This window comes from Micropterus dolomieu, linkage group LG10 (genome assembly GCF_021292245.1).
Source record: "Micropterus dolomieu isolate WLL.071019.BEF.003 ecotype Adirondacks linkage group LG10, ASM2129224v1, whole genome shotgun sequence".
Lineage (NCBI taxonomy): Eukaryota > Metazoa > Chordata > Actinopteri > Centrarchiformes > Centrarchidae > Micropterus > Micropterus dolomieu.
Genome location: NC_060159.1, coordinates 15,886,355 through 15,909,929, shown reverse-complemented (window position 1 = coordinate 15,909,929; position 23,575 = coordinate 15,886,355). Strand labels below are relative to the sequence as shown.

Sequence of the window (23,575 nt, the reverse complement as noted above, 5' to 3'; positions counted from 1 at the left end):
TGTGCGCTTCATGATAGTGTGCTTGTGGGATGGCTGCCTCTCTACAGAGAGAAGGCAATGTGGGCCGTTCACAAAGCAAAACCTTAAAGCCCTCCTCCAGCCAGTTTTAACTGCCATTTTTGGTGAACGTTCTTTGTCAAACAGAGAATGGGGGTGTGGTTAATAGTCAGATGTAATACATTACCATGACAACCAAAAACTGACCGGCTGGAGTGTTCAACAATATGCTGTGTTAACATCACTAGACTGTTTGACGTTTAGTACACTTTACTGGCAGGAGTAGCTATTACTTACCCATGACAGAAATTAATGTGTGAGTATCAGCTGTTATCAATCATACAGTTGATGGTCCTGTCACACACTGCACACAATAACTCCCACTACGTTTTATGGTGCGCTTACTTTACCGCAGGGGTTTGGGGGATGCTAGCAAACTACACCTAGCTAACTACAACTCAGTTTACTTAGCTAACTGAACTAGAAAGACAAACCAACAATCAGACACAGAGAGACCTACTGTAAGTTCTAAGTAAATTACATGATAAATTGGTTAGCTAGCTCACAACTATGTTTATCGGTTTGATGCTCTGACTTAACAAGGCGTGACAGTTTTTTAATGAGGCATGACAGTGCGCCTGCGCAAGCTTGAAGAATGAACTTATGGAATTACTATAGTCATACGTCCCAACCCAATTTTTGCAAATTGCTTCGTTGAGCACAAAATTAAGCTATTTGTCACAAAATATTTGGCAAACTATGTGGGTAATCAACATTGTAGGAAATGACTCAGAAAAATGTGAAATATCATAGAAATGTCAAAATACACTGGAGGGGGGCTTTAAATCTTTCTTTCTGAGGCCCTGGAAGATGTAGTTGCCAGGCAACATTAGGAAAGAATTTTCAATTAATTCAGTTTAGTTAGATGGATTGTACTGTCGCCGGGCACAAATCATCCTGATCAACACCACACAAGCACTGTTGCATGTATGACGGTTACACAGAAAAAGGGTTGCTCAACACAAACTGTGTACAGAGGTTGTACTGTCATAAACAACTACAGATTTATGGGAAAATGGGATGAGTTTGAATATTTAGTGCTTATTGAAAAAGGGAAATATGCCCAAACATGATATTCTTACTCAGTCTGATTACCTAATATCTGAGTTTGATTAGATTATTAAAAGTAATATTACTATATTTTGGTTGTCCAAGTTTAGTTAACTCTTTTCTCAAAAGGGAGCATTTATTAACTTACTGCACATCAATTTCTCCACAGCTTATGGAAACAAATTGCCATTGATTATGTTCATGTTCAGTCAGTAGTTCAAATGACACTTGGTGATAGACTATTTCTTATGTTTTGGCACCGCGTTCTCTCTCATCACTTTCCCCTTCTGAGTTTGGAAACAATTAAATACAGCATAATTAAAGCTCCAAGGCGTACCGTACATTATGATCCTCATTAAATTAGCTGATCTAAGCTTGCTCTTCGTTGCACATTGTGACCTACATGGACGCTAGTGTCTCTCTCCAAGTCCGGGACAGTTTAGCCAACGGCAGTATCCTCGAGGATCACGGCCATGCTAGGTCAAGTGGAGAGAGCACTGGGGATCCTCTGTCCTCATCCATTGGCTGTGACAGAGATTTGGTGCGCGCTGATGAGCTTTTTTTGCCTCTCTCTTACAGTCAGAGTACTGTTTTGGCTTTTAATTTCTTGCAGTGTACGCAGCTCTAAACTTTGAATGTTCAGTGCAGCAGTGACCTTCTGTCACTCTACATATTTCACTTTGTTTGAGGCACCACTGCTGAGACCTCCAAACAGCATCGCCGCTTTTCTTTTTTTGAACTTCCTCTGGAAGGTCTCTCTGTTTGACAGTTGGTGAAGTTGCACTTGTTTTGAATGCAGCTACTGTGGCAGCGGACATGGACTGCATGTGTGCACAACCTCAGGGATTCAACTTCATGCTGTGATTTATTGAGAAACTGGTATCTTTAATGGGGTATTTGATAAAGCAGAGGACAAAGTTTTGAATGGAGACAAAATGCAAATATGTGCCTCTTCCTTTTATTTTGCTTCACTACAAAGCAGGTGCTAAGTAATATTGAGTTTCCTTTAGTTTTCTAGGAATTTTCCAATAATGTTTCTTCCTTTTTCCCTTTTTCTGTTTCTCAAATCCTATACTAATGACTACTTACACTGTTACTTTCAAGTGATCACCTTGGGTTTATTGAAGCTCTCTTACTGTTCACACTATAGAAATTTCTAGATGCAACTTACCTCTTTGATTGCACCTGATAACATCAGAGATGTTGATGTACAGTATGTACATTTGAGGAGAATTTAAATTCTATATTCTAATAAATGTCCAATAGTAGAATTTGAAATTTGGCAGCGAGAGGTTGGCTTATCCTTATTACTTACTGAACTCTGTCCCTACAATGTAAAAGTGAAAAGAGAGATGAGGACTGACAACTTTCAGTCCAACTCTGCTTCCCATACAGCCCATGCAGCGTTTGTTTAGGGTATTGCCAGGTGGTCTAAAGTGGAGTGAGGCAGAACAGAAGGTTTTGAAGGTTTACTTAGGGTCAAAAAGGTGGCAGGGCAACATTAGAAGTTTCAAGCTTTTGAGGCTAAGTTATCCAGATGACAGTGGTTACTGACTCAGGTGTCATATAAGGGAAGATACATCATTGACTTGCTGGCATCATCCCGGTGTCATAGTTTAGGTCTGCTCAATCTTCCTGGGGGCTTACTCGCTGAAATCCAGTGGAGCTGGTAGATTTCTCTTGGTCAGGGCATCGCTGGCTCAGAGCTGTAGTCCTTTAATTGCATGTCTAGGAGGGGGAGAGCAAAGCTTAATCCACCTGGAGAGTTGAGGGGCAGCTTTTCAGGGGGCACAGAGGCTACTGTATCACTCTGATGTATTACTCTGATACAGTAGCATGTGCACCGTTGTGATTTAAGAGTGACCGTCAGCATTCTCTGATAAATCTGGTTGGATTGAGGACCATGAGTCTCTCAGACTTTTTATATATTTTTCTCCCAAAGATCTAAGTCTTTAATATATCATTTACAACTTCTTCAGTGATTTATAGCACTGACTACATATATGCTTGTGAATTCACGATTTAACTTGTTATCACAGTTGTTATTTACACATCCAGCAGATCCAGAACAACATTAAAGACTCCATCAAGCACCTCTCTCTTCAGCTGCTTAAATGCTCCATTGTGGACATCAGGTAGTCGCTAACGTTGTCTGTTTGCCATTTGGTGCTGTTTTTTTGGGGGTAACTTTAGAGAACCAAAACAGTCAGCTGAAACACACTGAAATACTGCATAGGGAGGGAAACTGAGTACAATACAGCACATTGTGGTCTAATATAACTATAAATTAAATAGTTGCCACTGCATAGAGGTTAATATATTGGACCAAATGATGCAAACTGTGTGTTTGTTTACTTATAAACGCCTTGTTGTGTATTCAGTCCAAAGGAAAAAACATAATGCACGGGCTGAGTTAGAGGCTTTTGGCTTGGGAGAAAAGGTGTGTGGTGCTGGCTCTGTCGATGTGGTGGCTTTATTCATTGGGATAGTGACAACACACCTCAGGAATGATTATATGCATAACAGCGTAATAAATTACATTGGTGCCTGTCTGGGGGTTGAAGACACAGTTTGCACTGTGGGAGAAAGGAGGACTTGATTATTGGAGTTTGAGTTCGATTTTTAGGTGGGCTGCGCTTGTTTGGCTGTTGCTGCTGCCACCATTGTCACTACCAAGATGTGAGGTTGTTTTCCCTGCTTAATTAAAGGAATACCTCTTTCTCTGTCTTCCTCCCTGTTTTCTGTGTTTCCTATATAGATGCATGAAAGATCCTCTTATAATATCTGATTAATCTGTATTCATAAGTCAATGCGTGGTTCAAACTGTGTCTTAGTTGGATGCCTCTGCAGGCAATTTATTGTACACACATACCCTAATGATGAGCAATAGTGTTTAACACCTCTATGTGCCCCTTGTATGAAAAATTGCCACCCCCACCATAGTCCTGAGTCATTGGAAGAATTAATGGATATAATCAAAAAGCTCACCCATTCACTGTCCGTAGGAAGAGAAGCTTGTTTTTCTCTGTCAGTCCCTTCTCCTTCCACTCTCTCTCTCTTCTTTCTCCAGCCTCCATCCTCCCCGCCCCTCTCTGCCTGTTTTCTCTCTCCTCTGCATCTTTTATCAGAGTTGTCTATCTCTTCTTTAACTGTATCATCGCTGTCTCTCTCTCCCTCCATGCTATTATTTTCTCATCTGCTCACGTAATATCCACCTCTTCTATGCTGATTCATTTTCTATGTATTTGAATATCTGAACCCCCCCTCCATTTTCTCCCACTCAATCCTGTTAGTTTTCTGCAGCAATGCCAATGTTGCCCTGTTTTGATTTGACTCTATCCATCTATCAATCTATCTATCTGTACAGTATATCTCTATATACTCCATACTACTACTACTATTACTGCATTAAGTGGGTCAGTATTTCCAAATCATTATGAACACCTGAATTACATATAGAGTTTGGTAATTAGCTCATTAAGTGCTTTTATTCAAGAACATTGTCTTAAAATAAAATACTCCATGGTAACACTAAACCCTATGGTGTATAATTGTAGGGCACATAATGAGATGTTGAATTATTACAGTATTTTCGATAAAGGAATGTGATTCACAGGCATGCCAGGAGTCAGAAAGGCTGAAGCCCTGCAATGTGAAGCTCTTTCCTTGTCATATGTGGTGAAAATGTTCAAGGTCTGATGAAAGACCATTAAAATGTCACACTGGATATTATATTTTCCTTCCTAAGCAGGCAACCGGCTAACAGATGTCATGACCTTTTGAATTGGGTGTAGCGGGGTGCAATTGACCCTGAGGCACTTGTTCTGGGCTACCGTACATTCAACCTCATGCAATGCAGTGCGTACTGAGCTGCCTACGCAAACAAAAACTAGTGGTTTTGGTGACACATCCCTTTGGTGGCACTTTACATTCCTTGACAGACAACCTTTCAGGTTTGGGCGCCCAGGTGTGGAGTGTTACTGCCAGCACGAAAGTGGAGCGGCCGTCATCCAGCTACAGTTTCTCGTCAATGAGGTAGGTAAAAAAAAAAAAATTTAAAAATGAGAGAAACAGCACACTGCTTTCTTCTCAGGCGTCTGTACTCACCAGTTTGTTTTACAAAGCCAAGACAGGTAGCTCAGTGGGTATTTGTGTTATTGTAAAAGAAAATTATTATCCTGCACCAATATTCCACTTCTATAAAAAAAGTACACTGTGCTGTATATCATTTAATAAAGACTTACGGACTGATTCATGAATGCTCATCCCTGGTAATCGCATTTTACGCCTTAAAATGTTCAGAAGTAGTTTGTACTGTGTGCTGTTGTAGGGAAGGGTATATGAAAGATAGGTGTGAAAGTAACTCACCTCCCTTATTTGCTTATCTCCCTCCACTCTTTTCAATGTTTTATCAACGCTCGTTCTTATATGCTTGTATACCAAGAGTATAATCAGTCATTTGACCAAATTCCCCTGGTATCAGCAGGGCTGGGTAACAATCCTCAATACTTTTTGAGTACTGAGCATTACTGTGTTCATAGCCTTGAGTATCAAAATGTGGCACCGAATACCTGGTCACATTCTTCTTCAAAGGACACTGCATGGGAACAACGTTGTATAACCTACAGTTGTTTGCATTTGTCCTTTTATAAAATCACAGATGTGACTCAACCCACGACTGACCCAACCTGTATTAAGTAACTGCTCAGCTAAAATGGGCAGTTCTTTATATAAGTAATGTTAAGCTAGCGCAGGCAGCAAACCTACAAGGCTCTGTGAACATCCCTTAGCATTTTGTCAAGTGTCAAGCTGGAAACATGCTATGCGTATTGAGTACCTGCAGCACTTTGTGATTCATATGAGGAAAAAAACTGAGAAAAAATTTGTTTGATGATTTACTATATATTTATGAGGAATGTGGTATTTCATGTTTAGCTGTGTGTGTTTGCTGTGTGTGTGTGTGTGTGTGTGTGTGTGTGTCAGCGTCTGTGTGACTGTGACTCAGCAGCTCAAATAAACCTTCAGGGAGATTTTTTATTGCCTCCTACACGCACACATACGTTCATATACATCTTATGAATCATCATCGTTACCTGGGAGAAAGCTGCCTGATTTAAGTTTCCAGGGAATGCAGTGTGACTCATGCTCACAGAGAGAATGTGCTGTCCGTATATAAAATGAAATGCCCCTTCTGTTATGACAGGGTGCGCTGGTGAGTGCTCTGGCTGACGACAGTGTTCACCTGTGGAACCTGAGGCAGAAGAGACCAGCCATCCTCCACTCTCTCAAGTTCAACAGAGAGAGGTAAGAGCTGCACACAAAACTACAAATGACAAGAAGGAAAGCTAAGTCAATGTATCCGTCTCACATCCATTCTCCTCCTCCTCTCCCTTACTCAGTTAGGCCCTCACACTCGCTCTGATGCAACGTGAACTGTGTCCTTCCGAGCAGGGCCAGTGTCACAGTTTTGCCGCCTGTGGGAACTGTTAGTTTTCGCTGACTGTCATACTGTATGCAAACAGACAACATTTCATTAGGCAAATGTGTCTGCGCGCCTGCAAAACTGTGCACAGAGCACAGGAGGTGACAGAGAGGCTGATGCTCTCTCTCCCGGTTTCTCTCTCTGAACACTCATTATTTGGGTCACTTACTCGGCCTTTGAGGCTTTCCCCTCACTGGGGCACAGGTGTGAAGCCACCCAAACACCTGAAGGTTTATACCAGCAGGTTGTTATGTGCACAGACACACACAGAACATAAACATAAACTCACACAAGCATTTAATATGCACAAGGCACACAGCTATGCAAGTACACATATGCACACAAATGGTGGATTGGTGTATGAAATTAAAATGTCTGAGATTCAGATTGATTTGATAATCATGATGAGAAATACGGTTTACCTTCATCAGACGAAGCCAACTGAATGATATGGCCGAAATCCTTTAGGAACCATAGTGCTGAATTTGCATTTTTAGTCTATTGTGTACATTAATACTTAATATTAGTTCCAACTCCTTTATTTAAAAGCATACCATGAGGTATTAGATTACATTTAAGGCAGTCAGTTTTGTAAAATTAATTTCAGAAGGCTGAACTCTTTGTTTTGTCACACAATTATTTTCATTATCAATTAATCTGTCGATTATTTTCAGGATTAATCGATTAGTTGTTTGGTCTATAAAATGTGAGAAAATGGTGAAATATGCCGATCAGTGTCTGCCAAAGCCTTGTTGTTTTGTCCACAACCCAAAGAAATATTCACATTTAAGAAGCTGAAATCAGAGAAATCTGTTAGAATAATTACCCTGAACAATTATTCAATTATCAAAATAGTTGGCGATTAATTTAATTGTTGACCACTATTGGTTTAATTGACTAATCGTTGCAGCTCTAAGTAGGGGTTTGGGAAACTGACCATATGATAGCAGCAACGTCCCTGATTTGAGTCCAGGGACTTTTGGTGCACATCATCCCTCTGCTCTCTACCCCTTAATTTGCTCTCACCCCTCTACTTTCCACTATCCAGAAAAGTGTTATTACATTTGGTTATACCATTGGCACCAGGGGGCCTTTCCAAAACTCTCCTTGGTGCTACATCAAGGACAATCCAATATCCAAGAACTGTGTTCTGGCTGACAAGCAAAAAAAGCATCGCATTAGTTAAGGTATCTCCAAACCTGATTCAGAAGACAAACTAGCAGTCATGTGTTTTGGTTTAAGAGATTTGCTTTGAATATTGTTCCTTCCTATATTAAAATGTTCAGCAGTCAATTCTCAAATTGCAAATTTCAGACTGTCCTTGAATGCACCAACACTTTTACAACTTTTACAACAACAATTACATGAGGAAAACATCCTTTTGCAGATCTTGCAGATTTAAAAATGTCACATTGAAATAAAAAAAAAATGTCTTCTTAAAGAAACTGAATGAAGATAAAGCCAAACAGTATGCTTTGAAAAATTCATGATGGTATAATATATGGAAGAGACAAAAACATGCAAAACAGCCATGACATCATCCCTCCAATTTCTTCCAACGTCACTTTTTTTCATTACCAAATGTTGTCTAAGTTCTGAGATACAAAATGAGTGCAGTGCAGAATCACCTCACCTCAAGGAATTCAGTGTCCACTGTCTCTTCCAATCACAGATACAGTGATTACCCATCAGAGCCAGTCATATCATTGGCCAGTGATCTGTCACAGTGAAAAGTGGTGAATGGGTTAAACGTCAGAGCAAATGATCTGAGACAGCACTGATGTCTGATTTGAATGACAGGTGGCCGGCAGCGGCTTTTAGGGCGCGTTTTGTTCTTGAGGAGGCGCTTGACCGCCTCTGACATTTGGTAAGCACCGCCGTCCAACGCAGCGACCTAGAGAATCAGAACAGAGAGGAGCGTAGTGACTGTATCTCAAGAGACGTCAAGATGGGATGGAAGAGCTGCGAAGTCATTTCAGACGGAAGCAGTGGGAAGAAGCTGAAGAAGAGGCTTGTGCAGAAGAGTAGTTAGAGAATTTGAGAATGGAAGAGTAACAGGATTGACTGGAAAGACAAAAGGAGAAAGAGGAACAGGTCACTCAAGCAGTAGGAGTGCTTGAGAGGGCCCATATATCCCACTCCGCATTACCTGTTCTCATCCCATTAAAATTTCAAAAGCACGAAGGCAGGCTTTCAGTCTTCATCCATGCATAAAGCATAATATATGGACATTTTAGGGAGAAAATATAAATACAGTACTTGAACCTCATGAGTGGGACAGTCTTATTAGTTGATCTGAGCATTAGACATCAGTCTGCAGTTCTGCACCAATTTCAAATGAGAGCTTTGATGTCCCGCAGACTGCCAGTCACTCTGCTCTGTGTACATGTGACAGTGTGGAATCATTCAACTTAATAATAACAAGTTTGCATCTTCTATATCAAGTTTCTGGTTTCCTCCTGCATCTCAAAGTCATACAGCTCAGCTGAACTGGAATCTTAAAAGTGTGATTGTATTTGTCTATGTGTTAAGTGCAACACAGAAGCAGTCAAAGTACAGCAGCAGGGACGAGAAGGAAGGAAGTGAATATGATAAAATTGCTGCTTGACCCAGCCTCTTTATGGGCTTCTGTAAAAAATAATATCATTCATCGTCATATATTTTGCCCTTTAACTCTGTGACATACTGGCCAAACTGTCATAGGTTATTCTGTGCCATTGGGCCTGCAAACCTGCTTGGAACAAGTCATATGTTTTGCTTTTAATACAATTATTTCTAAAAATTTTATGGCTTTGCTGATTCAACAAAGCATAGAAAAATCCTCCTTGGCAACAAGTGTTTCAGTCTTTTGTTGGGCCCCTCTTATTTCAACTTTCATGCAGTTTAGCCAAGTTTCTTGCAGTCTGACAAGCTTTTAAGGTCTCTTCTGATTCTAAAGGCTAAATATCTCTCTGCTTTGTTTCTTTTTATAAAAGGTGTGCACACCTTTGTTGCTTTAATGAAGACTTTTCAATATAGTTGTCAAAAGAAATAACATCAGGTTACATTTCGAAATAGCTATTAGAGGTTGAAAGTTTGAATGTAAGAATGGCTGTCGAAGTGAAGTCAAGAAACAGTGTAGATAGTTTTTAAGACCGCCAAGTTACAGGATTGAATCTGACAGAGCTGTAAAACCTATAAAATTCCACTGCAAACTATCCCGTCTCCCACTTTTTACCTTTGCTCCTTTATTTTTCCCCTCTCTGACTGTTTGTTCAGTGCTTGACTTTAACTTGTCAGGGTGTAGAGGACAAGGCAGCCATTTCCTCTGTCAACAAAAGGACAGTCACCCAACCAGAACCGCCACGACCGCCTCCTGACAGAATAAAAAAGAAACAACAGCCTGCCACTATTCAAATGAAACGGTCATGTTTAAAATACCCCACATACTTCTAGGTACATCAATAATCACTGAGATTCACACATAAAAAGGTTTATTGTAGTATTATTCACCTGTATTTCAAGGAATAGTTTTCATTTTTGGAAATTTACCAAATCGTTTCTTGCTTTGAGTTGGATGGGAAGCACTTTCATGTCTGTGTGTTAACCATTGAGCTAGAGCCTTGAGCTGATTAGCTTAGCTTAACATAAAGACTTGAAACTGGGATAGGCGTGGCTCTCTCCAATGTTCAAAAATACAGCTACCAACAGAAACTTCTCACTAATTAACACATGACAATTTGTGATTTTAGAGGGAGCTTGGTAGTATATCGAACAACAGTTTATCTGTCCAACCAGCACTTCTGTGCAGCATATCTGCGGGTTACTGATTGACCTCCCGGTGACAACAAAAGTAAACAAGTTCCAGCATACATAACTCACCATAGGACCACAAATTGTTGTTTTTACATTTGTGTTTGTATACAGACTAGCGAAACAAGATACAAAATGTTAATCAGTGAGTTTAAGAGATGCTAGTAGTTTTTTAACTTTGGAGAGAGCCAGGCTAACTGTTTCCTAAGCTAGGTTAATTGCTTCCTGGCTTCATAGTTCCATACTAAGCACACCAACATTACAGTAATAATGATTTTCTCATCCAACCCTTGGTAAAAAAGTGATTAACTGTATTTTAAAATGTTGAACTATTACGTTAATGGATTGCCATTAACTGGGCACAGCTCTCTTGCTAATAGTATCTTTTTTTTCTACCTGCTAGCATGGCTTGGTTCTTCAGTGCAGGCTAACATAAATGAAAAAATATTGTAGTTGGTTCACTTCTAATCTAAAAATCTTAATTGGATGTGCCTCTACACTAACTTTTTTTTATTAAAGACATTTATTTTCTACATAACCCTAATTCACCTTTTGAAATATATATACGTTTCCTATCATCTGAGGACCTGTTCCGAAACAAATCCTTCTCTGCCACCTTCCTTCCTTCTTCTCTCCTTCCTTCTCCTGATCAGAATTTGAGTTGATGGGTGAAAGCAGTGTTGCAGAAAGCCCCCCCCCCCCAGCGTCAGCATCCATTCACATCAGATCATAGGCTTTAGGAGAGAGGAGAGAAGGGAGGAAAGGAGGAGTTGAGACGGACTGGGCCTCAGCCAGAGAGCAGTGAGTCAGTCTGTGGGTAGGAGTATGGGGATGGAAGGAGCGCAAAAGAAATCCTGCCGAGTCATTCTGGCGTAGGATGCTCTCATCACCTCCTGGCCTCACAGGAATGCACTGCAGATGTGGATGCAATCGTCAACGCAGGGCAATATGATTGGAGATAATAACAGGGGGAGCCAGAGTCACCACATGTACACTCACGCCAGTACTAATGAGGCCTGATATCTCCACTTTTAATTGCTCAGTGGTGAAGTTTTAAGATGATTTTGTTTTTATCACTAACAGTAAGTCATTGTATTCTTGATATTTGCTTGAATCTCTGCCACTGGAAGCTGATCAGTCACTTAATATTTGAATTGAAATAGCCTGAATCTCATGTTTGATCCCAGCAGGAGTCACAAGCACCCTCGAGGTAAAAGACTCTGAAACCTTAAAATATCTACTTAGTATTTTGTCGACATTGGTAGTGCATCAATAAAAAATACTTAAAGCACTTGAAAAAGGTAATTATTTAGCCGAGTAGAGTTTATTCTTGAGATATTCAGGTTGCTGCTGGACTGTTGATACAGGATTTATTCCCTCCAGAACATTTTTCTTCCTGCCTGCCTTTTCTCTCCAACTTAACCTTCTAACTGTGCAAATGCATGTATTTAAAAACTGTGAAGGTGAATGAACCTCTGCATTTTTTAATTACGATAAAGTCACAGGCTCGGATTGATTTTTCGCAGGTGTTCTGTGTATATAAGGCGGAGAGAGAGAGTGTGTGTGTGAAAGTGCTCAGGAGACGTGTTGTAGAGACAATCTGTGTGTGTGTGTGTGTGTGTGTGTGTCTGCGGTGTGTTATCAGATTAGTTTCTTCTTAATTGAGACCCTGTGGGCAGATTGGGGTCTTTGGCCTCTCAGATTAGAACAGACTGCTTCATCCAGTGTGGATCTTTGCCAAATGAATACTGTATGTCATTGAATTCTGTTTAATTTGTGTTTTTATTTCAACATTGATGGGCAATTTTTCCAACACCTAAACCTATTCAACCTTAAAGAGGTGGTATTATGCTCATTTTCAGGTTAAATATCTTAATTAGGGGTTGTACCAGAACATGTTTAATTTTCAAAAAACACCATATTTTTCTCATACTGCACATTGCTGCAGCTCCTCTTTTCACCCTATGTGTTGTTCGCTCCGCTCTTGAGCTACATAGTGATGCATCTTACTTGTATAAAATCTTTTTTGGGAGTTGCACATGCGCAATTCCCAGGTAAGGACTACTAACCAATCAGAAGCAGAGAAGGGCGGGTCGTAAGTAACAAGGTTGTGTGATCCAAATCAAAGCCGCTTCAGACTGCGACCGTAACCTAGCAGATGATATAAGTTATTACCAGTCCACAACCACACAACATCATTGTTCCACATCTTACCATAAACCACTACAAAAATCACCATATTTCAACTCAATTTTACATAAAAATTGGCCAAACAATTTGAACGTTTGCTCAGTAGCTTTGACATCAGTGTAACATTAGCATTATAGCTATAACTTTAGCTGTGTTAGCCAACGTTTACAACAACTGCTGGCCCACTGGACTCTACTGCATCTAAATTTTTCTGTACCTACCGATGAGGATGAAGCTAGCTAGTGCCGTGCAGAGTGCACTGGTGCCGTGAATATCCTTTCAATTCATGGGAGAGGATGTCGCTGTTGCCACCTGCTGGTGTAGCTAGTAAATTACTCTCAAACTTACACATCTCTGTTTACAGATCTCAGCAGGACAGTGGACAAAATTCCACAAATGTGTAAAAAGGAAGTTACAAATTTCACGTGACCTGCAAATTGACAGGAAGCAATCCGCAAATGTGTAAAAACAGTTTTGTGTGTAGAAATGGATCTACAAATGCGTAAATAGCACTTTGTATGTGAAATAGAAAGGTCTTTGTACAGATTAAATTGTGTATTTGCAAATCACACTGTTTTTTGTGGATATGATTTTACACAACACAAATGTAAAAATACATGTTTTAGGTTGTGAGATATTTGTGTATATATTTATTTACAGATCTCCGCAGTACACATTGGACATAATTACACAAATGTGTAAAAAGGAAGTTACAAATGTAACATGACCCACAAATTCACACGAAGTAATCTGCAAATGTGTAAAAACAGTTTTGTGTGTACACATCACCCTGTATTTTTGTGGATATGATTTTACACATCACAAATGTAAAAATACACATTTGCAGATTGTGAAATATTTGCGCATCATTGTACACATTTGTAGATTGTCTGTGGGTTACAAATATTAAAGTCCAATTAAATCTTCCATACATTGCCGTGTTTATTTTGAATATAATTCACAACCAATAAAGCATACTTACAGGTTGTGATTGTGAATTTCCAGGCCCAAACAGAGTCGGAGTTGCATCGCCTTTTAGGACTAAACGTTGAACTGTTGCCGGTGTTCTGACGATCTATGCTGCCTTGCCGAAAAATGCTACCATAGCGCAAATCGATAGACTCGACTCTACTCGGCCCTGCTCCGTTTTCCATTGCAGATAGTACCCGGAGATAGTACGTAGCTTGTCGTCATAGCGACGCCACACACAACTGCCGTAACGTAATGTTCAATGCGACACACACCAGCGATCCACACAGCAGTTAAAACGTTTCAACATTACTCAGAATGTAAAGACAGGTAAGCGGTATAAAAACCTTCCAGCTGTGTTTTCCTCTGCTGTTGTTGCTGCAGTGGTCTGTGAGCGGGCGGCTGACCGGCCTCACGCGCTCCTCCCGCGGGTTGGCACAGGCATCCCACCCAGCCACTTGCGGAGCTCCTCAACTCCAAAAATATTCAATACATTTTTGTTCCGCCATCACTTCTCATAAAACTGTCAATATTCGAAATCTACACAGTTGATTTCTCACCTCAAAACTTCTCAGAAATGGATTTAGTGATGAAATTGCATATGGAAACTGTAAAATATAAAACTTTATGTTGCTGGCCTCTTCTCTGGCGCACGCGATGATGATGCAGTGAATAGTGAATATTCTCTCTGACCAATCAGCAGTCTGCTGTGTTTTCAGGTTACATTTTAGTATCCCTCAGCTCGCTTGGAACCTCGACGGATGTGAGGTGATATGAAAAAAGTACCTGGAAGCAGGTACAGGTACAACATTTCTACAAAGGCGAGTCGAGCCAAGTCGAGCTGGTACTGTGCAGTGGAAAAGGGGCTTAACTAAAATAAAAGGGCCTGTGCTCAGACTAGCTTGGTGTGTGCCTGACCCCCGCTAGCTGCTTGGCAAGCTTTATGACGTGTTTTCATTGTGACGTCACAGTGAAGGAAGGGAAACGGCTGGACTACAAACGAGCTGTTTTCAAGCGGTTCAGAGCAGTGCTTTCTGTGGGAGATGGGAACTCCCTTTGGGCTGGACTTTGGGCTTTTTCACTTTGCAAACCTGTTACATGCACAAAAAAGAGAGATAACTCAATAAAGGAGAGGGGAAAAGCCAAAAAGCATAATACCACCTCTTTAATCAGCTTTTTTTTTGCATTGTCTTTGCCCGAATCACCAATTCCAAAAAAAAAGCACTCTCAATTATTCTAAAACTCCTTTATGTTCTGATCCTTTTAAACAAGAATATTGGCCAGATGATACAGCAGAGGATTAACAGATACAGCTTTGATTAATATACAGTATATGACAAGTATTATTATATTTTGAAACAAAATCATTCCTCATCCTCTTTCTGTAAGCTTTCCCTAAAGTTATTGTGCACACAAGCATACCTACATAATTAAAATGTTTTGATACATTATATTCTTACATAATATTAAAGCTCAGTCACTGTATTATCACTGTTTTGCTGCAGCAAAGACACTCTCATTACAGGAACAAAGAAATATCCTTTTTGTACATTATTGTCTTTTTAACCATTCAGCAGTTAGTGGTCAATGATTTGCTCAAGGGCATTTTATTAAAAGTTGTTCAGAAACAGGGAAGCAACACTAGATCAAGGAAGTTTACATCAAATGTGTCACAGTTTTGGGGTGTTTTATTGTTGCCTTATTTTGGTCTGCCTGTCTAACCTCAGTTGTAAGCTACACATATTGTCAATAAAGTCTGTAAAACTGCATCTACTCTGCCTGTTGTTCTGCGTCTGTGTCTATATCCCCTGTTTCCTGTGTTCCAAAATTATTCAAACTGGTGTCTTTCTAATGCCACTCGGGTACAGATTACTCCATTTGTAGCAGTGGTCCTCTTTAATAGGAACATGACATAAAACCATGCATTACAAATGATGATTTTCTGAAGTCCCCAATTCATTTGAAGTGAACCGTGCTCTCATATGTCTAGCCTACAGTGCAGCTAGCCTCAGAGTTGTGTGTGTGTGTGTGTGTGTGTGTGTGTGTGTGTGTGTGTGGCAGGCGTCTGTCATTTCCGAGGCAATGTATTTGGCCCTGAGCCTGCAAGCTGGCAGCTGCCTTTGTGTGTCGTGACCACTTGAAGCCGGAGATTTCACCAGGAGACACGTGCATGCAACAACAAGTGTGAACACAATCACACGCACACATAAGTACACTTGCACAAACAATTGGGTGCATATTTACATGCACAGAGACACACACACACACACACACACACACACACACACACAGAAAGGGACACACACACACACAGAAAGGGACACACACTTCTAAATTGCGAGCAAATTTGTATAATTATGCCCCTGACACTGCCTCTCAGTTGGCTCTCTCATGCTGGCTCTCCGAACACTTCATCAGTTATCTTGTGTGTGTGCACATACACAGATCAAACATTTAGATACAACATTAATTCATATCAGATGCTGAGTAGCATGTACACATGCAAATGTAAACACACACAAGCATGTACAGGCACATAAATACGAGACAAATAGACATCCATGCACACAGAGTGGTTGTATTTTACAAAACCAACATTCTCATTGGGCCCTCGTATGCATAGATGAGGCACATCTGTCTGTAGACAGTCTGCCTACTGGATATAAAGATGCCACAAGTTGTCATGAAAAGTCATGTAGTTCTTAAGTTATCTTGCTTTGTTAAGTGTGTGTGTGATCAACTGTCCATGTTAGTAAGGCAGCTCATACTCTTGCAACTCTGTCTCCTAGGAATTTTGTTCATATACTATACAACTATCTACTAGTGCTGGGCAAAGATTAAAATTTTTTGCATTACGATTAATCGCATGATTTTCTGCGATTAATTGCATTGTTATGTGCAAAATTCAATAATGAATTCTAAAGTAGTGTATTGCACACTTTTAATTTAAATGTACGGCTATATACACAAAAGTGCAATATCATATGGTTTGCAAACATTTTAAACAAATAAGGTGCTTTTTACCAGCAGTATTCCCTTTACACAGTAGCAATAAAATATTTCTTGTAAGTCTCAACTTAAACATTAATGTAATCACATCAAATATAAAACAAAAGCTATTTGCCACTGCCAGGGCATTACCTTTTATCTAACTAAAACAAGTCACCATCAGAGTCCAGAGCCACAATCATAACATCTTAACAGCTACCTTCTGAGCAACAGGTTAACATATATATCGTAAAACTTCAAGTAATAGCCGAGTCCCAAATAGCAGCCTACCCCGTGTACTGGCCTGGTGTGGGAACACATTTTGACAAATAAACGCAGTAATAAACTCCATTAAACGCCTGGTCTGGTTTTTAAATAAGTTCTTTGAATGTATAAAACTTCTTAAACACTGCGGAGTCACCCGCTTTAGCTGCTTCTAAGTTAATACAAACATTAATGTGTAAACGTATGATCAATATGTCAGTATGGATATGCTACACATTGTTAGATCGGTTAGATTCTTCACAATTCAATCGTTCAGTTAAAGTAACGGAAACAACAAGCCCCGAAGTCTAATTCTTAAAGATTTACTGGTGTAACCGACATGCTACAAGAGATGAAAAGGAAAAAACAGTGTTCCTTAAGTCCGGATGTGATTGATTATTTATATTCCTTTAGTCTGTAAAGGTCAAAAGAATCAAAACAGCTATTCATAAAAATTTGTCCAAGTTGTGAATACTGTCAAGTGAAGTCTATCGCTCTCTGTCTGCTAACTTCTGTCACATTTCTCTTATCCTGCACCCCATTGTTGTTTTCGTTACGTTGCTGCCTTCAAAATAAAAGCACATAGCTCAGCGCTAGATCAAATGAAGTGTATTTGATATTGGATAATTTTTGTACAAGTAATATTCTGTTTGAAATAAATAAACTGTTTCATAGTAGCCTACTTCAGTTTTGTGCAAGTGGAATTAAAGGCCTGACCCAAATATATGCAGGGTCAATTCAGTGACTTTAGCAAATAAATGCCTGGGCTATTAATCAAAGTTTTACTATAAATCTGTTTTCTTGTTGTTTTTTTTCTGAACAGGTATCAGCAGAAACATTTTTCTTTTATTAGGGAGCAGCAGAAACAGTCTATGTTCAGTAGCAAGTGTCCCTCTTAGAGTGAGGTGAAGTGGCCGCCTCACGCACATGCCCGCCCACCGCCGAAGTTCAATTGTCTTGAACTTGACGCGCAGCACAAATCATTGGAAGAGAGACTGATCCCCCCTGTTTGTGAGTTAGCTGAATCTATTACTTTTAATAAATAGGAATTCGCATCGCAGAGCATCCTCGCAAAACTAGATGAAGGCTTATCAGGTAAAGTTATGTAGCCTATAATTCTAACCTGAGTTAAATAGGCTACACTAATCAACATGCAGTGTGTAGCTATCCACTTCGCTGTGGCATTTGATCGCTTGTCTTGCTTTTGTTTACCTACTTCTCCCACATGCTGCATCCAGCGTAGTCTGCCGAAGCCTCCCTCCACTGCTTGTTTGGGTGACTGATTTGCAGGCTGATCAAAATCCCACCCCTCCTGTGACTCATGGTTTGACTGTATGTGTATTCAGATTCACTTTCAAAATAATAATAATAAATACTGCATTAATGCGCTATAAAATAACTGTTGGCGTTATTTATTAATTAATTAATTTGTAAACGTGCCCAGCCCTACTATATACATGTACAAATTACAATTTTTCGAAACAATGCTCCCTGCATTACGTTTTTAATCGACAAACATTTAAAATGAAAGTATTTGTCAACATATTTCATTTGTTTTTCTGACCGATTGTTTTCAGCATGTTAATCTTAAGCCAACTAAGTCTCAGTTAAAGTTTAGGGAAAGTTGTGCTCTTGGTTACATAATGGAAAAGTCATCACTGACTTTGAGACAGGACATGTTGACTTTAATATTAAACCAAAACCAAGATCACTTACAGCAGTGGCTGGGTGCTAGAACACAGTCTCCTATATCAGAGTCCTGTGCTTTCACCTATCACTAAACTAGTCCCAATGACCTCTGTGTTTAAAGATTTTTTTTTTTGGAACAACATTGCTCCTGAATGCAATCTAGTAGACAAAATGTGTTTAGCAAATCAAATTAGTATGTTGCAGAAGAAAGGATTGCAAGAAAAGTCATTGCTCTAAGCCAACTTACACTGAGATTTAAATACTTTATTTGATATTTAAGCTAGGCCTTTTTCTTTCTGCATGTAAATGTGGGTTAAGAGTTGTTTTGTGTGTGGTTTGGTGTGTCTCTGTACACATTTTTGGACTGTGTGAATGAGATTTATGTCAAGAGGCCTGATCCCTCTCCTCCAAAATAAAAATTAACATATTCATTCAAGAGCAGAGCACTTGGGGGCAGAGATGTAATAGATGAGATGGAGAGATGGGGATGGGGTTTAAGGCTTTCTGAGCACTAAAACACACAGATATGACAGTCAAAGTCACTGCAAGGTCATGTTTACACAGATCCGTGTTTGGTATGTACAGTATGTCTGTAGGATAATTTTCCTGTTTAACCCTTTCTCCAACAACATACATATACATACAACTAATATCCTTTGCCCAATATGTTTAGGAGAAAATATAATTACTGCCTACATTAAATTCACATGAAACATTTAACCCAGTTCAGGAAGTGCCAGGCCTTACATGTGTTAGGTACAACTTACATGACATTTATACCAGAGACTCAGAGACCAGAGTGGGACTCCTGCATCCCACATGTCATTTGTTTTAAGCTACTAAAACACTTGGTTATGTCAGGTGAAGATTGCACGTTTTGGTTAATTTTTAACCAAGATGACATTTTTTCCCCCCCAACTATACCCAGCTGCTTTGACTTGTCTTTAACCCTAAAAATGTCATCATCAATCATGCTTTAGTTGCCAGGAGTGGATATTGTGTGGAAGACAAATGAAATATATGTGTAGTGAATATTTTCCAGATACATTCAATTAAAATGTGTCTTAGTTATGTTGATATTTATTTATTTTATGTAGATAATCATATTTTTCCCTGCAAAACATATTTGTAGTTTGGAAAAAGTAATTGAAACACGGGGTTACAGGGGAAGGGGTTATCATGATCTTTCCTGGAATACTGCACAGGGCCAAGCCATAAATGTAAAACTAGTTGTATCAATTAATCTCTGACGAAGATAACATTTGATCTGATTACAAAATGAAAACTCAGTTTATTTTAAATGAATGTAATATTCTCTTTTCTTTGACATACTGTTATTTTGTTTCTTCTGACATACCACTGTATCTACTCAATCCGTCTTTGACAGCAGATATTGCATTCAAATATTAAACTTGATGTGAAGAGTGATTCCATTGCCAAACATGAGCTAATCTGTCACGAACGCAGGGCAAGTACTCCAGTGTGTCCTTCTTGTTGGAAATAATGGATGAAGAAGATTTATTTACTTTATTTCTGATGTACCAGGGGCTTTGTCTTAAAAATACAGGCCACTGAAGTCTTCAGGTGTAGCTCAAACCACTGTGCAAGGATCACTGGAGGAGCTGGACGACCTTGAAACATTAGCAAGCTGGATTACCAAGGTTGAACATTATTATTCCTCAAACGGATTGGAGGTTGAAGCAGCGGATGGATGAAAGAACAAAATGATGAAAAAGGGATGAGAATATGAATGGATAGCCACCGTTAAGGAGGGAAGAGTTTATAACCTCTCATTAAACTTAAGTCTGATGGATGGATGAAAAGAGGAGATGGAGGGGGGTGATGATGAAAACAGGAGAATTATGGGTGTCTCTGCCCTCATGTATCCTGTAGGTCTGGAGAGAAGGCGCTGATTGAATGGCTCAAAAATCTCTTTGGTTAGCCACTCTCATCTCGACTGCTTTGACCTGATGGAGTGGTAAATAATCCTCTCAAAGTTTCGCATAATTTGTCTCTTGTTAAAATTGGATGTCGAGCGATTTTTGAGAAGCCTCTTTCTCTCTCGGATGTCTGCATCTTTCCCCCTGGTTTGTCCACCGTTTTTCCTCCTCCCCTCTGTCATTCTCTGCTCTTTCAACTCATGTCTCCTGTCCTTCTCTTCACAGAATAACTTTCTGCCACCTGCCCTTCCAGAGCAAATGGTTGTACATTGGCACAGAACGAGGGAACATCCACATCGTCAACGTGGAGTCCTTTACGCTCTCAGGCTACGTCATCATGTGGAACAAAGCCATTGAACTGTGAGTGTTACTGCCCACTGATGCTGCTCTCTTAATGCCCCTTAAGTTCCTTGCTTTTGCTCTCTCCTTCGTCTTCTTCTTCTTCATATACTGCACAATTTCTAATGCAGTATAGGTTTTGTGCCATATGGAGGGTGTTCTTATCCAAAAGGAGTCACTGATAAGTAGATCAATATTTGAACCCTGTAGGAATCAAACTGATATCGCCAGCACTGCAACACTGATCTCAGGGTCTATTGACTCACCTTGCAGCACTTAAGTGAGATGAGGGATGCTGTGTATTCAGCATTTTACCTTTCAGTAGGTTATTGTAGTTTTAATGTAATGAGATAAGCAAGAATCATTAGTCAGTCTATCATTTCCAGGCACAGTATCGGACTCCAGGAAGTGAGCGACCTGTCGCTTTGCTGTTTCAATGGATCTGTCTGCTTGACAGGCTCCATTTTGGTTCCCTGCTGTAGAGACTTAAATTATTCACTGGAGCATTTTGCTTCACGCTTTCCCCTCATCCCCTCCTGCGCGCGCGCGTGCGGTGCGCGTGTGTGTGTGTGTGTGTGTGTGTGTGTGCGCGTGTGTGTGTGCAGAGAGAGGGGAGAGAGGAGGAGGGAGTGAGAGAGGAGGAGGGAGGGAGAGAGGGGGTGGAACAGGTGTCTGCCGAGATCAGTGTATGGTACTCACAGACGTCTCGTCAACAGCGCTGCAGGGAAGAAGAGGCGAGAGTGAGTGGTGGGAGAGAGAGGAGACGGCAGAATGTATGACAGAGGAGACAGGAGTGGAATGGGTGAGACAGGGCTTTTGCCTGGGGAAAAGGACACATAGGGAGGACGAGTGATGAAGGAGAGGAATGGAGCGGTGACAGAGGGATAAATGCAGGTAACAGAGGGCAGAGCAGGAGATGGTTCAGAAGAGGAGTCATGTGGATAGGTGAGGATAGAGAGTTAGATGCAAAAGTTTTCCGATTAAAGGGGGGGAAAGGGCAGAAGAGGGAGGTACAGAGTGACAGACGAGATAGAGGGTAGATGTGGACGATAAGATAGAGAGGTAGATTCTGGGGTGCTACTTGTCGGAAGGACAAGCAATAACATCCACTTTTCTTTGCTTAACTCCTCTTTTCCCCCCTTCACCTACAGTACCTTCCGCTCCTCTTCACCTTGTTTCACCTGCATCATGTTGTTTCCCCTGCCCTTCCACACATTGTTTCAACATATCACATCTATTCCAAAGCTGTTCCTGTGGTCATGAAAAAGTGCTTTCTATGAGGCACCACCTTATTATTATGAAGAATATGTGCATTTGTATATTTAGTCATCCTGTCTGACACACAGTCTGCAGCAAGTAACTGTGCAAGGCACTGGTAACAATTTGGAGTTAAGCCTCTTGTGATTAGGGGACGAGCTGCCCTACCTGCTGAGCCACAGCCGCCGTGAAAAGGGTAATGTTGTTAGGAGACGGGAGAGAAAGGACCCAAATGCAACACTCAGAGGGAAGGAGGTTTTATTGAGGGTTCACGGAGGGGGCTAGGGAAGAGGTGAGGGAGGAGAGGTGGATGCCAGGGGACGCGGGCACGGAGGACCGAGGAGCAGGCGAGGCACGGGTGGTGAGGCGAGGAGCAGGGAGGAGACGGGAGGGCGCCGTGGAGGAAGCCCGAGAGGTGAGGACCGGAGGATGAGCCCAGCCGACTGAACAGACGACGAGTGTGAGTGAACCTGGGAGGGAAAACAGACAGAAAGACAGGGTTAGTGACTGGAGCGACAAAATGCAGGGAAAATGAGAAAAAAAAAAACAAGGAACATGAGAGCCTGGACATAGAGGTGGCACCGGGTAAGGAGCAACGACGATCAAGCGAGGATGGTGTGGAGAACCGGGGTTGAAATGCAGGCTGGGATGAGGTTGATTACTGGCAGGTGTGGCAGGCTGACGAGGTGGCTGATGAGGTGCAGGTGTAGGTAGTTGGCTGGGCTCAGGAGCCGAGGGAGAGAGGAGGAGGAGAACACAGGGAGGCAGGCAGAGCAAAACAATGGGTGAAATAAAGTGAGAAAAAAAAAAAAGAAAAGTAAAACCAGGACACTCACCGTCAGCTGGGCTGTCCCCACAACAGGGCCCCACCCCTCAACGGACGCCCCCAGGCGGCCCACCCGGCTTGTCAGGATGAGCCCTGTAGAAGTCAGTCAGGAGGGACTTGTCCAAGATCTGGCTGGAGGGAACCCAGGAGCGCTCCTCTGGGCCGTAACCGGCCCAGTCCACCAGGTAGCGGTATCCCCGACCTCTACGCCGCACGTCCAGGAGCCGGCGCACCGTGTAGGCGGGGTGACCATCAATCATCCGTGGAGGGGGAGGCGCTGCCACTGGTACGGAGAGGGAGCTGGTGGCGACAGGCTTGATTCTAGAGACGTGGAAAACGGGGTGGACTTTCAGGTGGGGCGGGAGGGTTAGGCGTCCTGCAGAGGGGTTAACGATGGCCTCAATGGGATAGGGGCCGATGAATCGGGGGCCGAGCTTCTTGGAAGGGACCTGCAGGGGAAGGTCCCTGGAGGAGAGCCAGACTCGCTGCCCAGGCCGGTAGGTGGGTGCAGGGGCCCGGTGGCGGCCTGCCAGTTGGCGGTTGCGGGGCGCAGTGCGGAGAAGGGCGGCCCTGGCCTCCCTCCAGATCCGGCGGAAACGCCTGAGGTGGGCCTGCACAGAGGGGACGGCCACCTCCTCCTCCTCCAGGGACGGGAACAGGGGGGGCTGGTAACCCAAGGCGCACATGAAGGGGGACATACCAGTGGCAGCGCTGACCTGGGAGTTGTGAGCG

The 23,575-nt window shown here is 41.5% G+C and overlaps 1 protein-coding gene across 6 annotated transcripts in view; it reads left to right on the top strand.

Moving 5' to 3' along the window:
- Window positions 1–23,575, top strand: part of stxbp5a (syntaxin binding protein 5a (tomosyn)) — a 111,344-nt gene that overhangs the window by 36,775 nt on the left and 50,994 nt on the right. For all 6 annotated transcript variants that reach the window (XM_046060179.1, XM_046060181.1, XM_046060184.1 and 3 more), the window contains 3 exons: window positions 5,061–5,142; window positions 6,311–6,411; window positions 20,647–20,781. In XM_046060179.1, coding sequence (XP_045916135.1) covers window positions 5,061–5,142; window positions 6,311–6,411; window positions 20,647–20,781 — 318 coding nt within the window. The remainder of the gene's footprint in view (window positions 1–5,060; window positions 5,143–6,310; window positions 6,412–20,646; window positions 20,782–23,575) is intronic.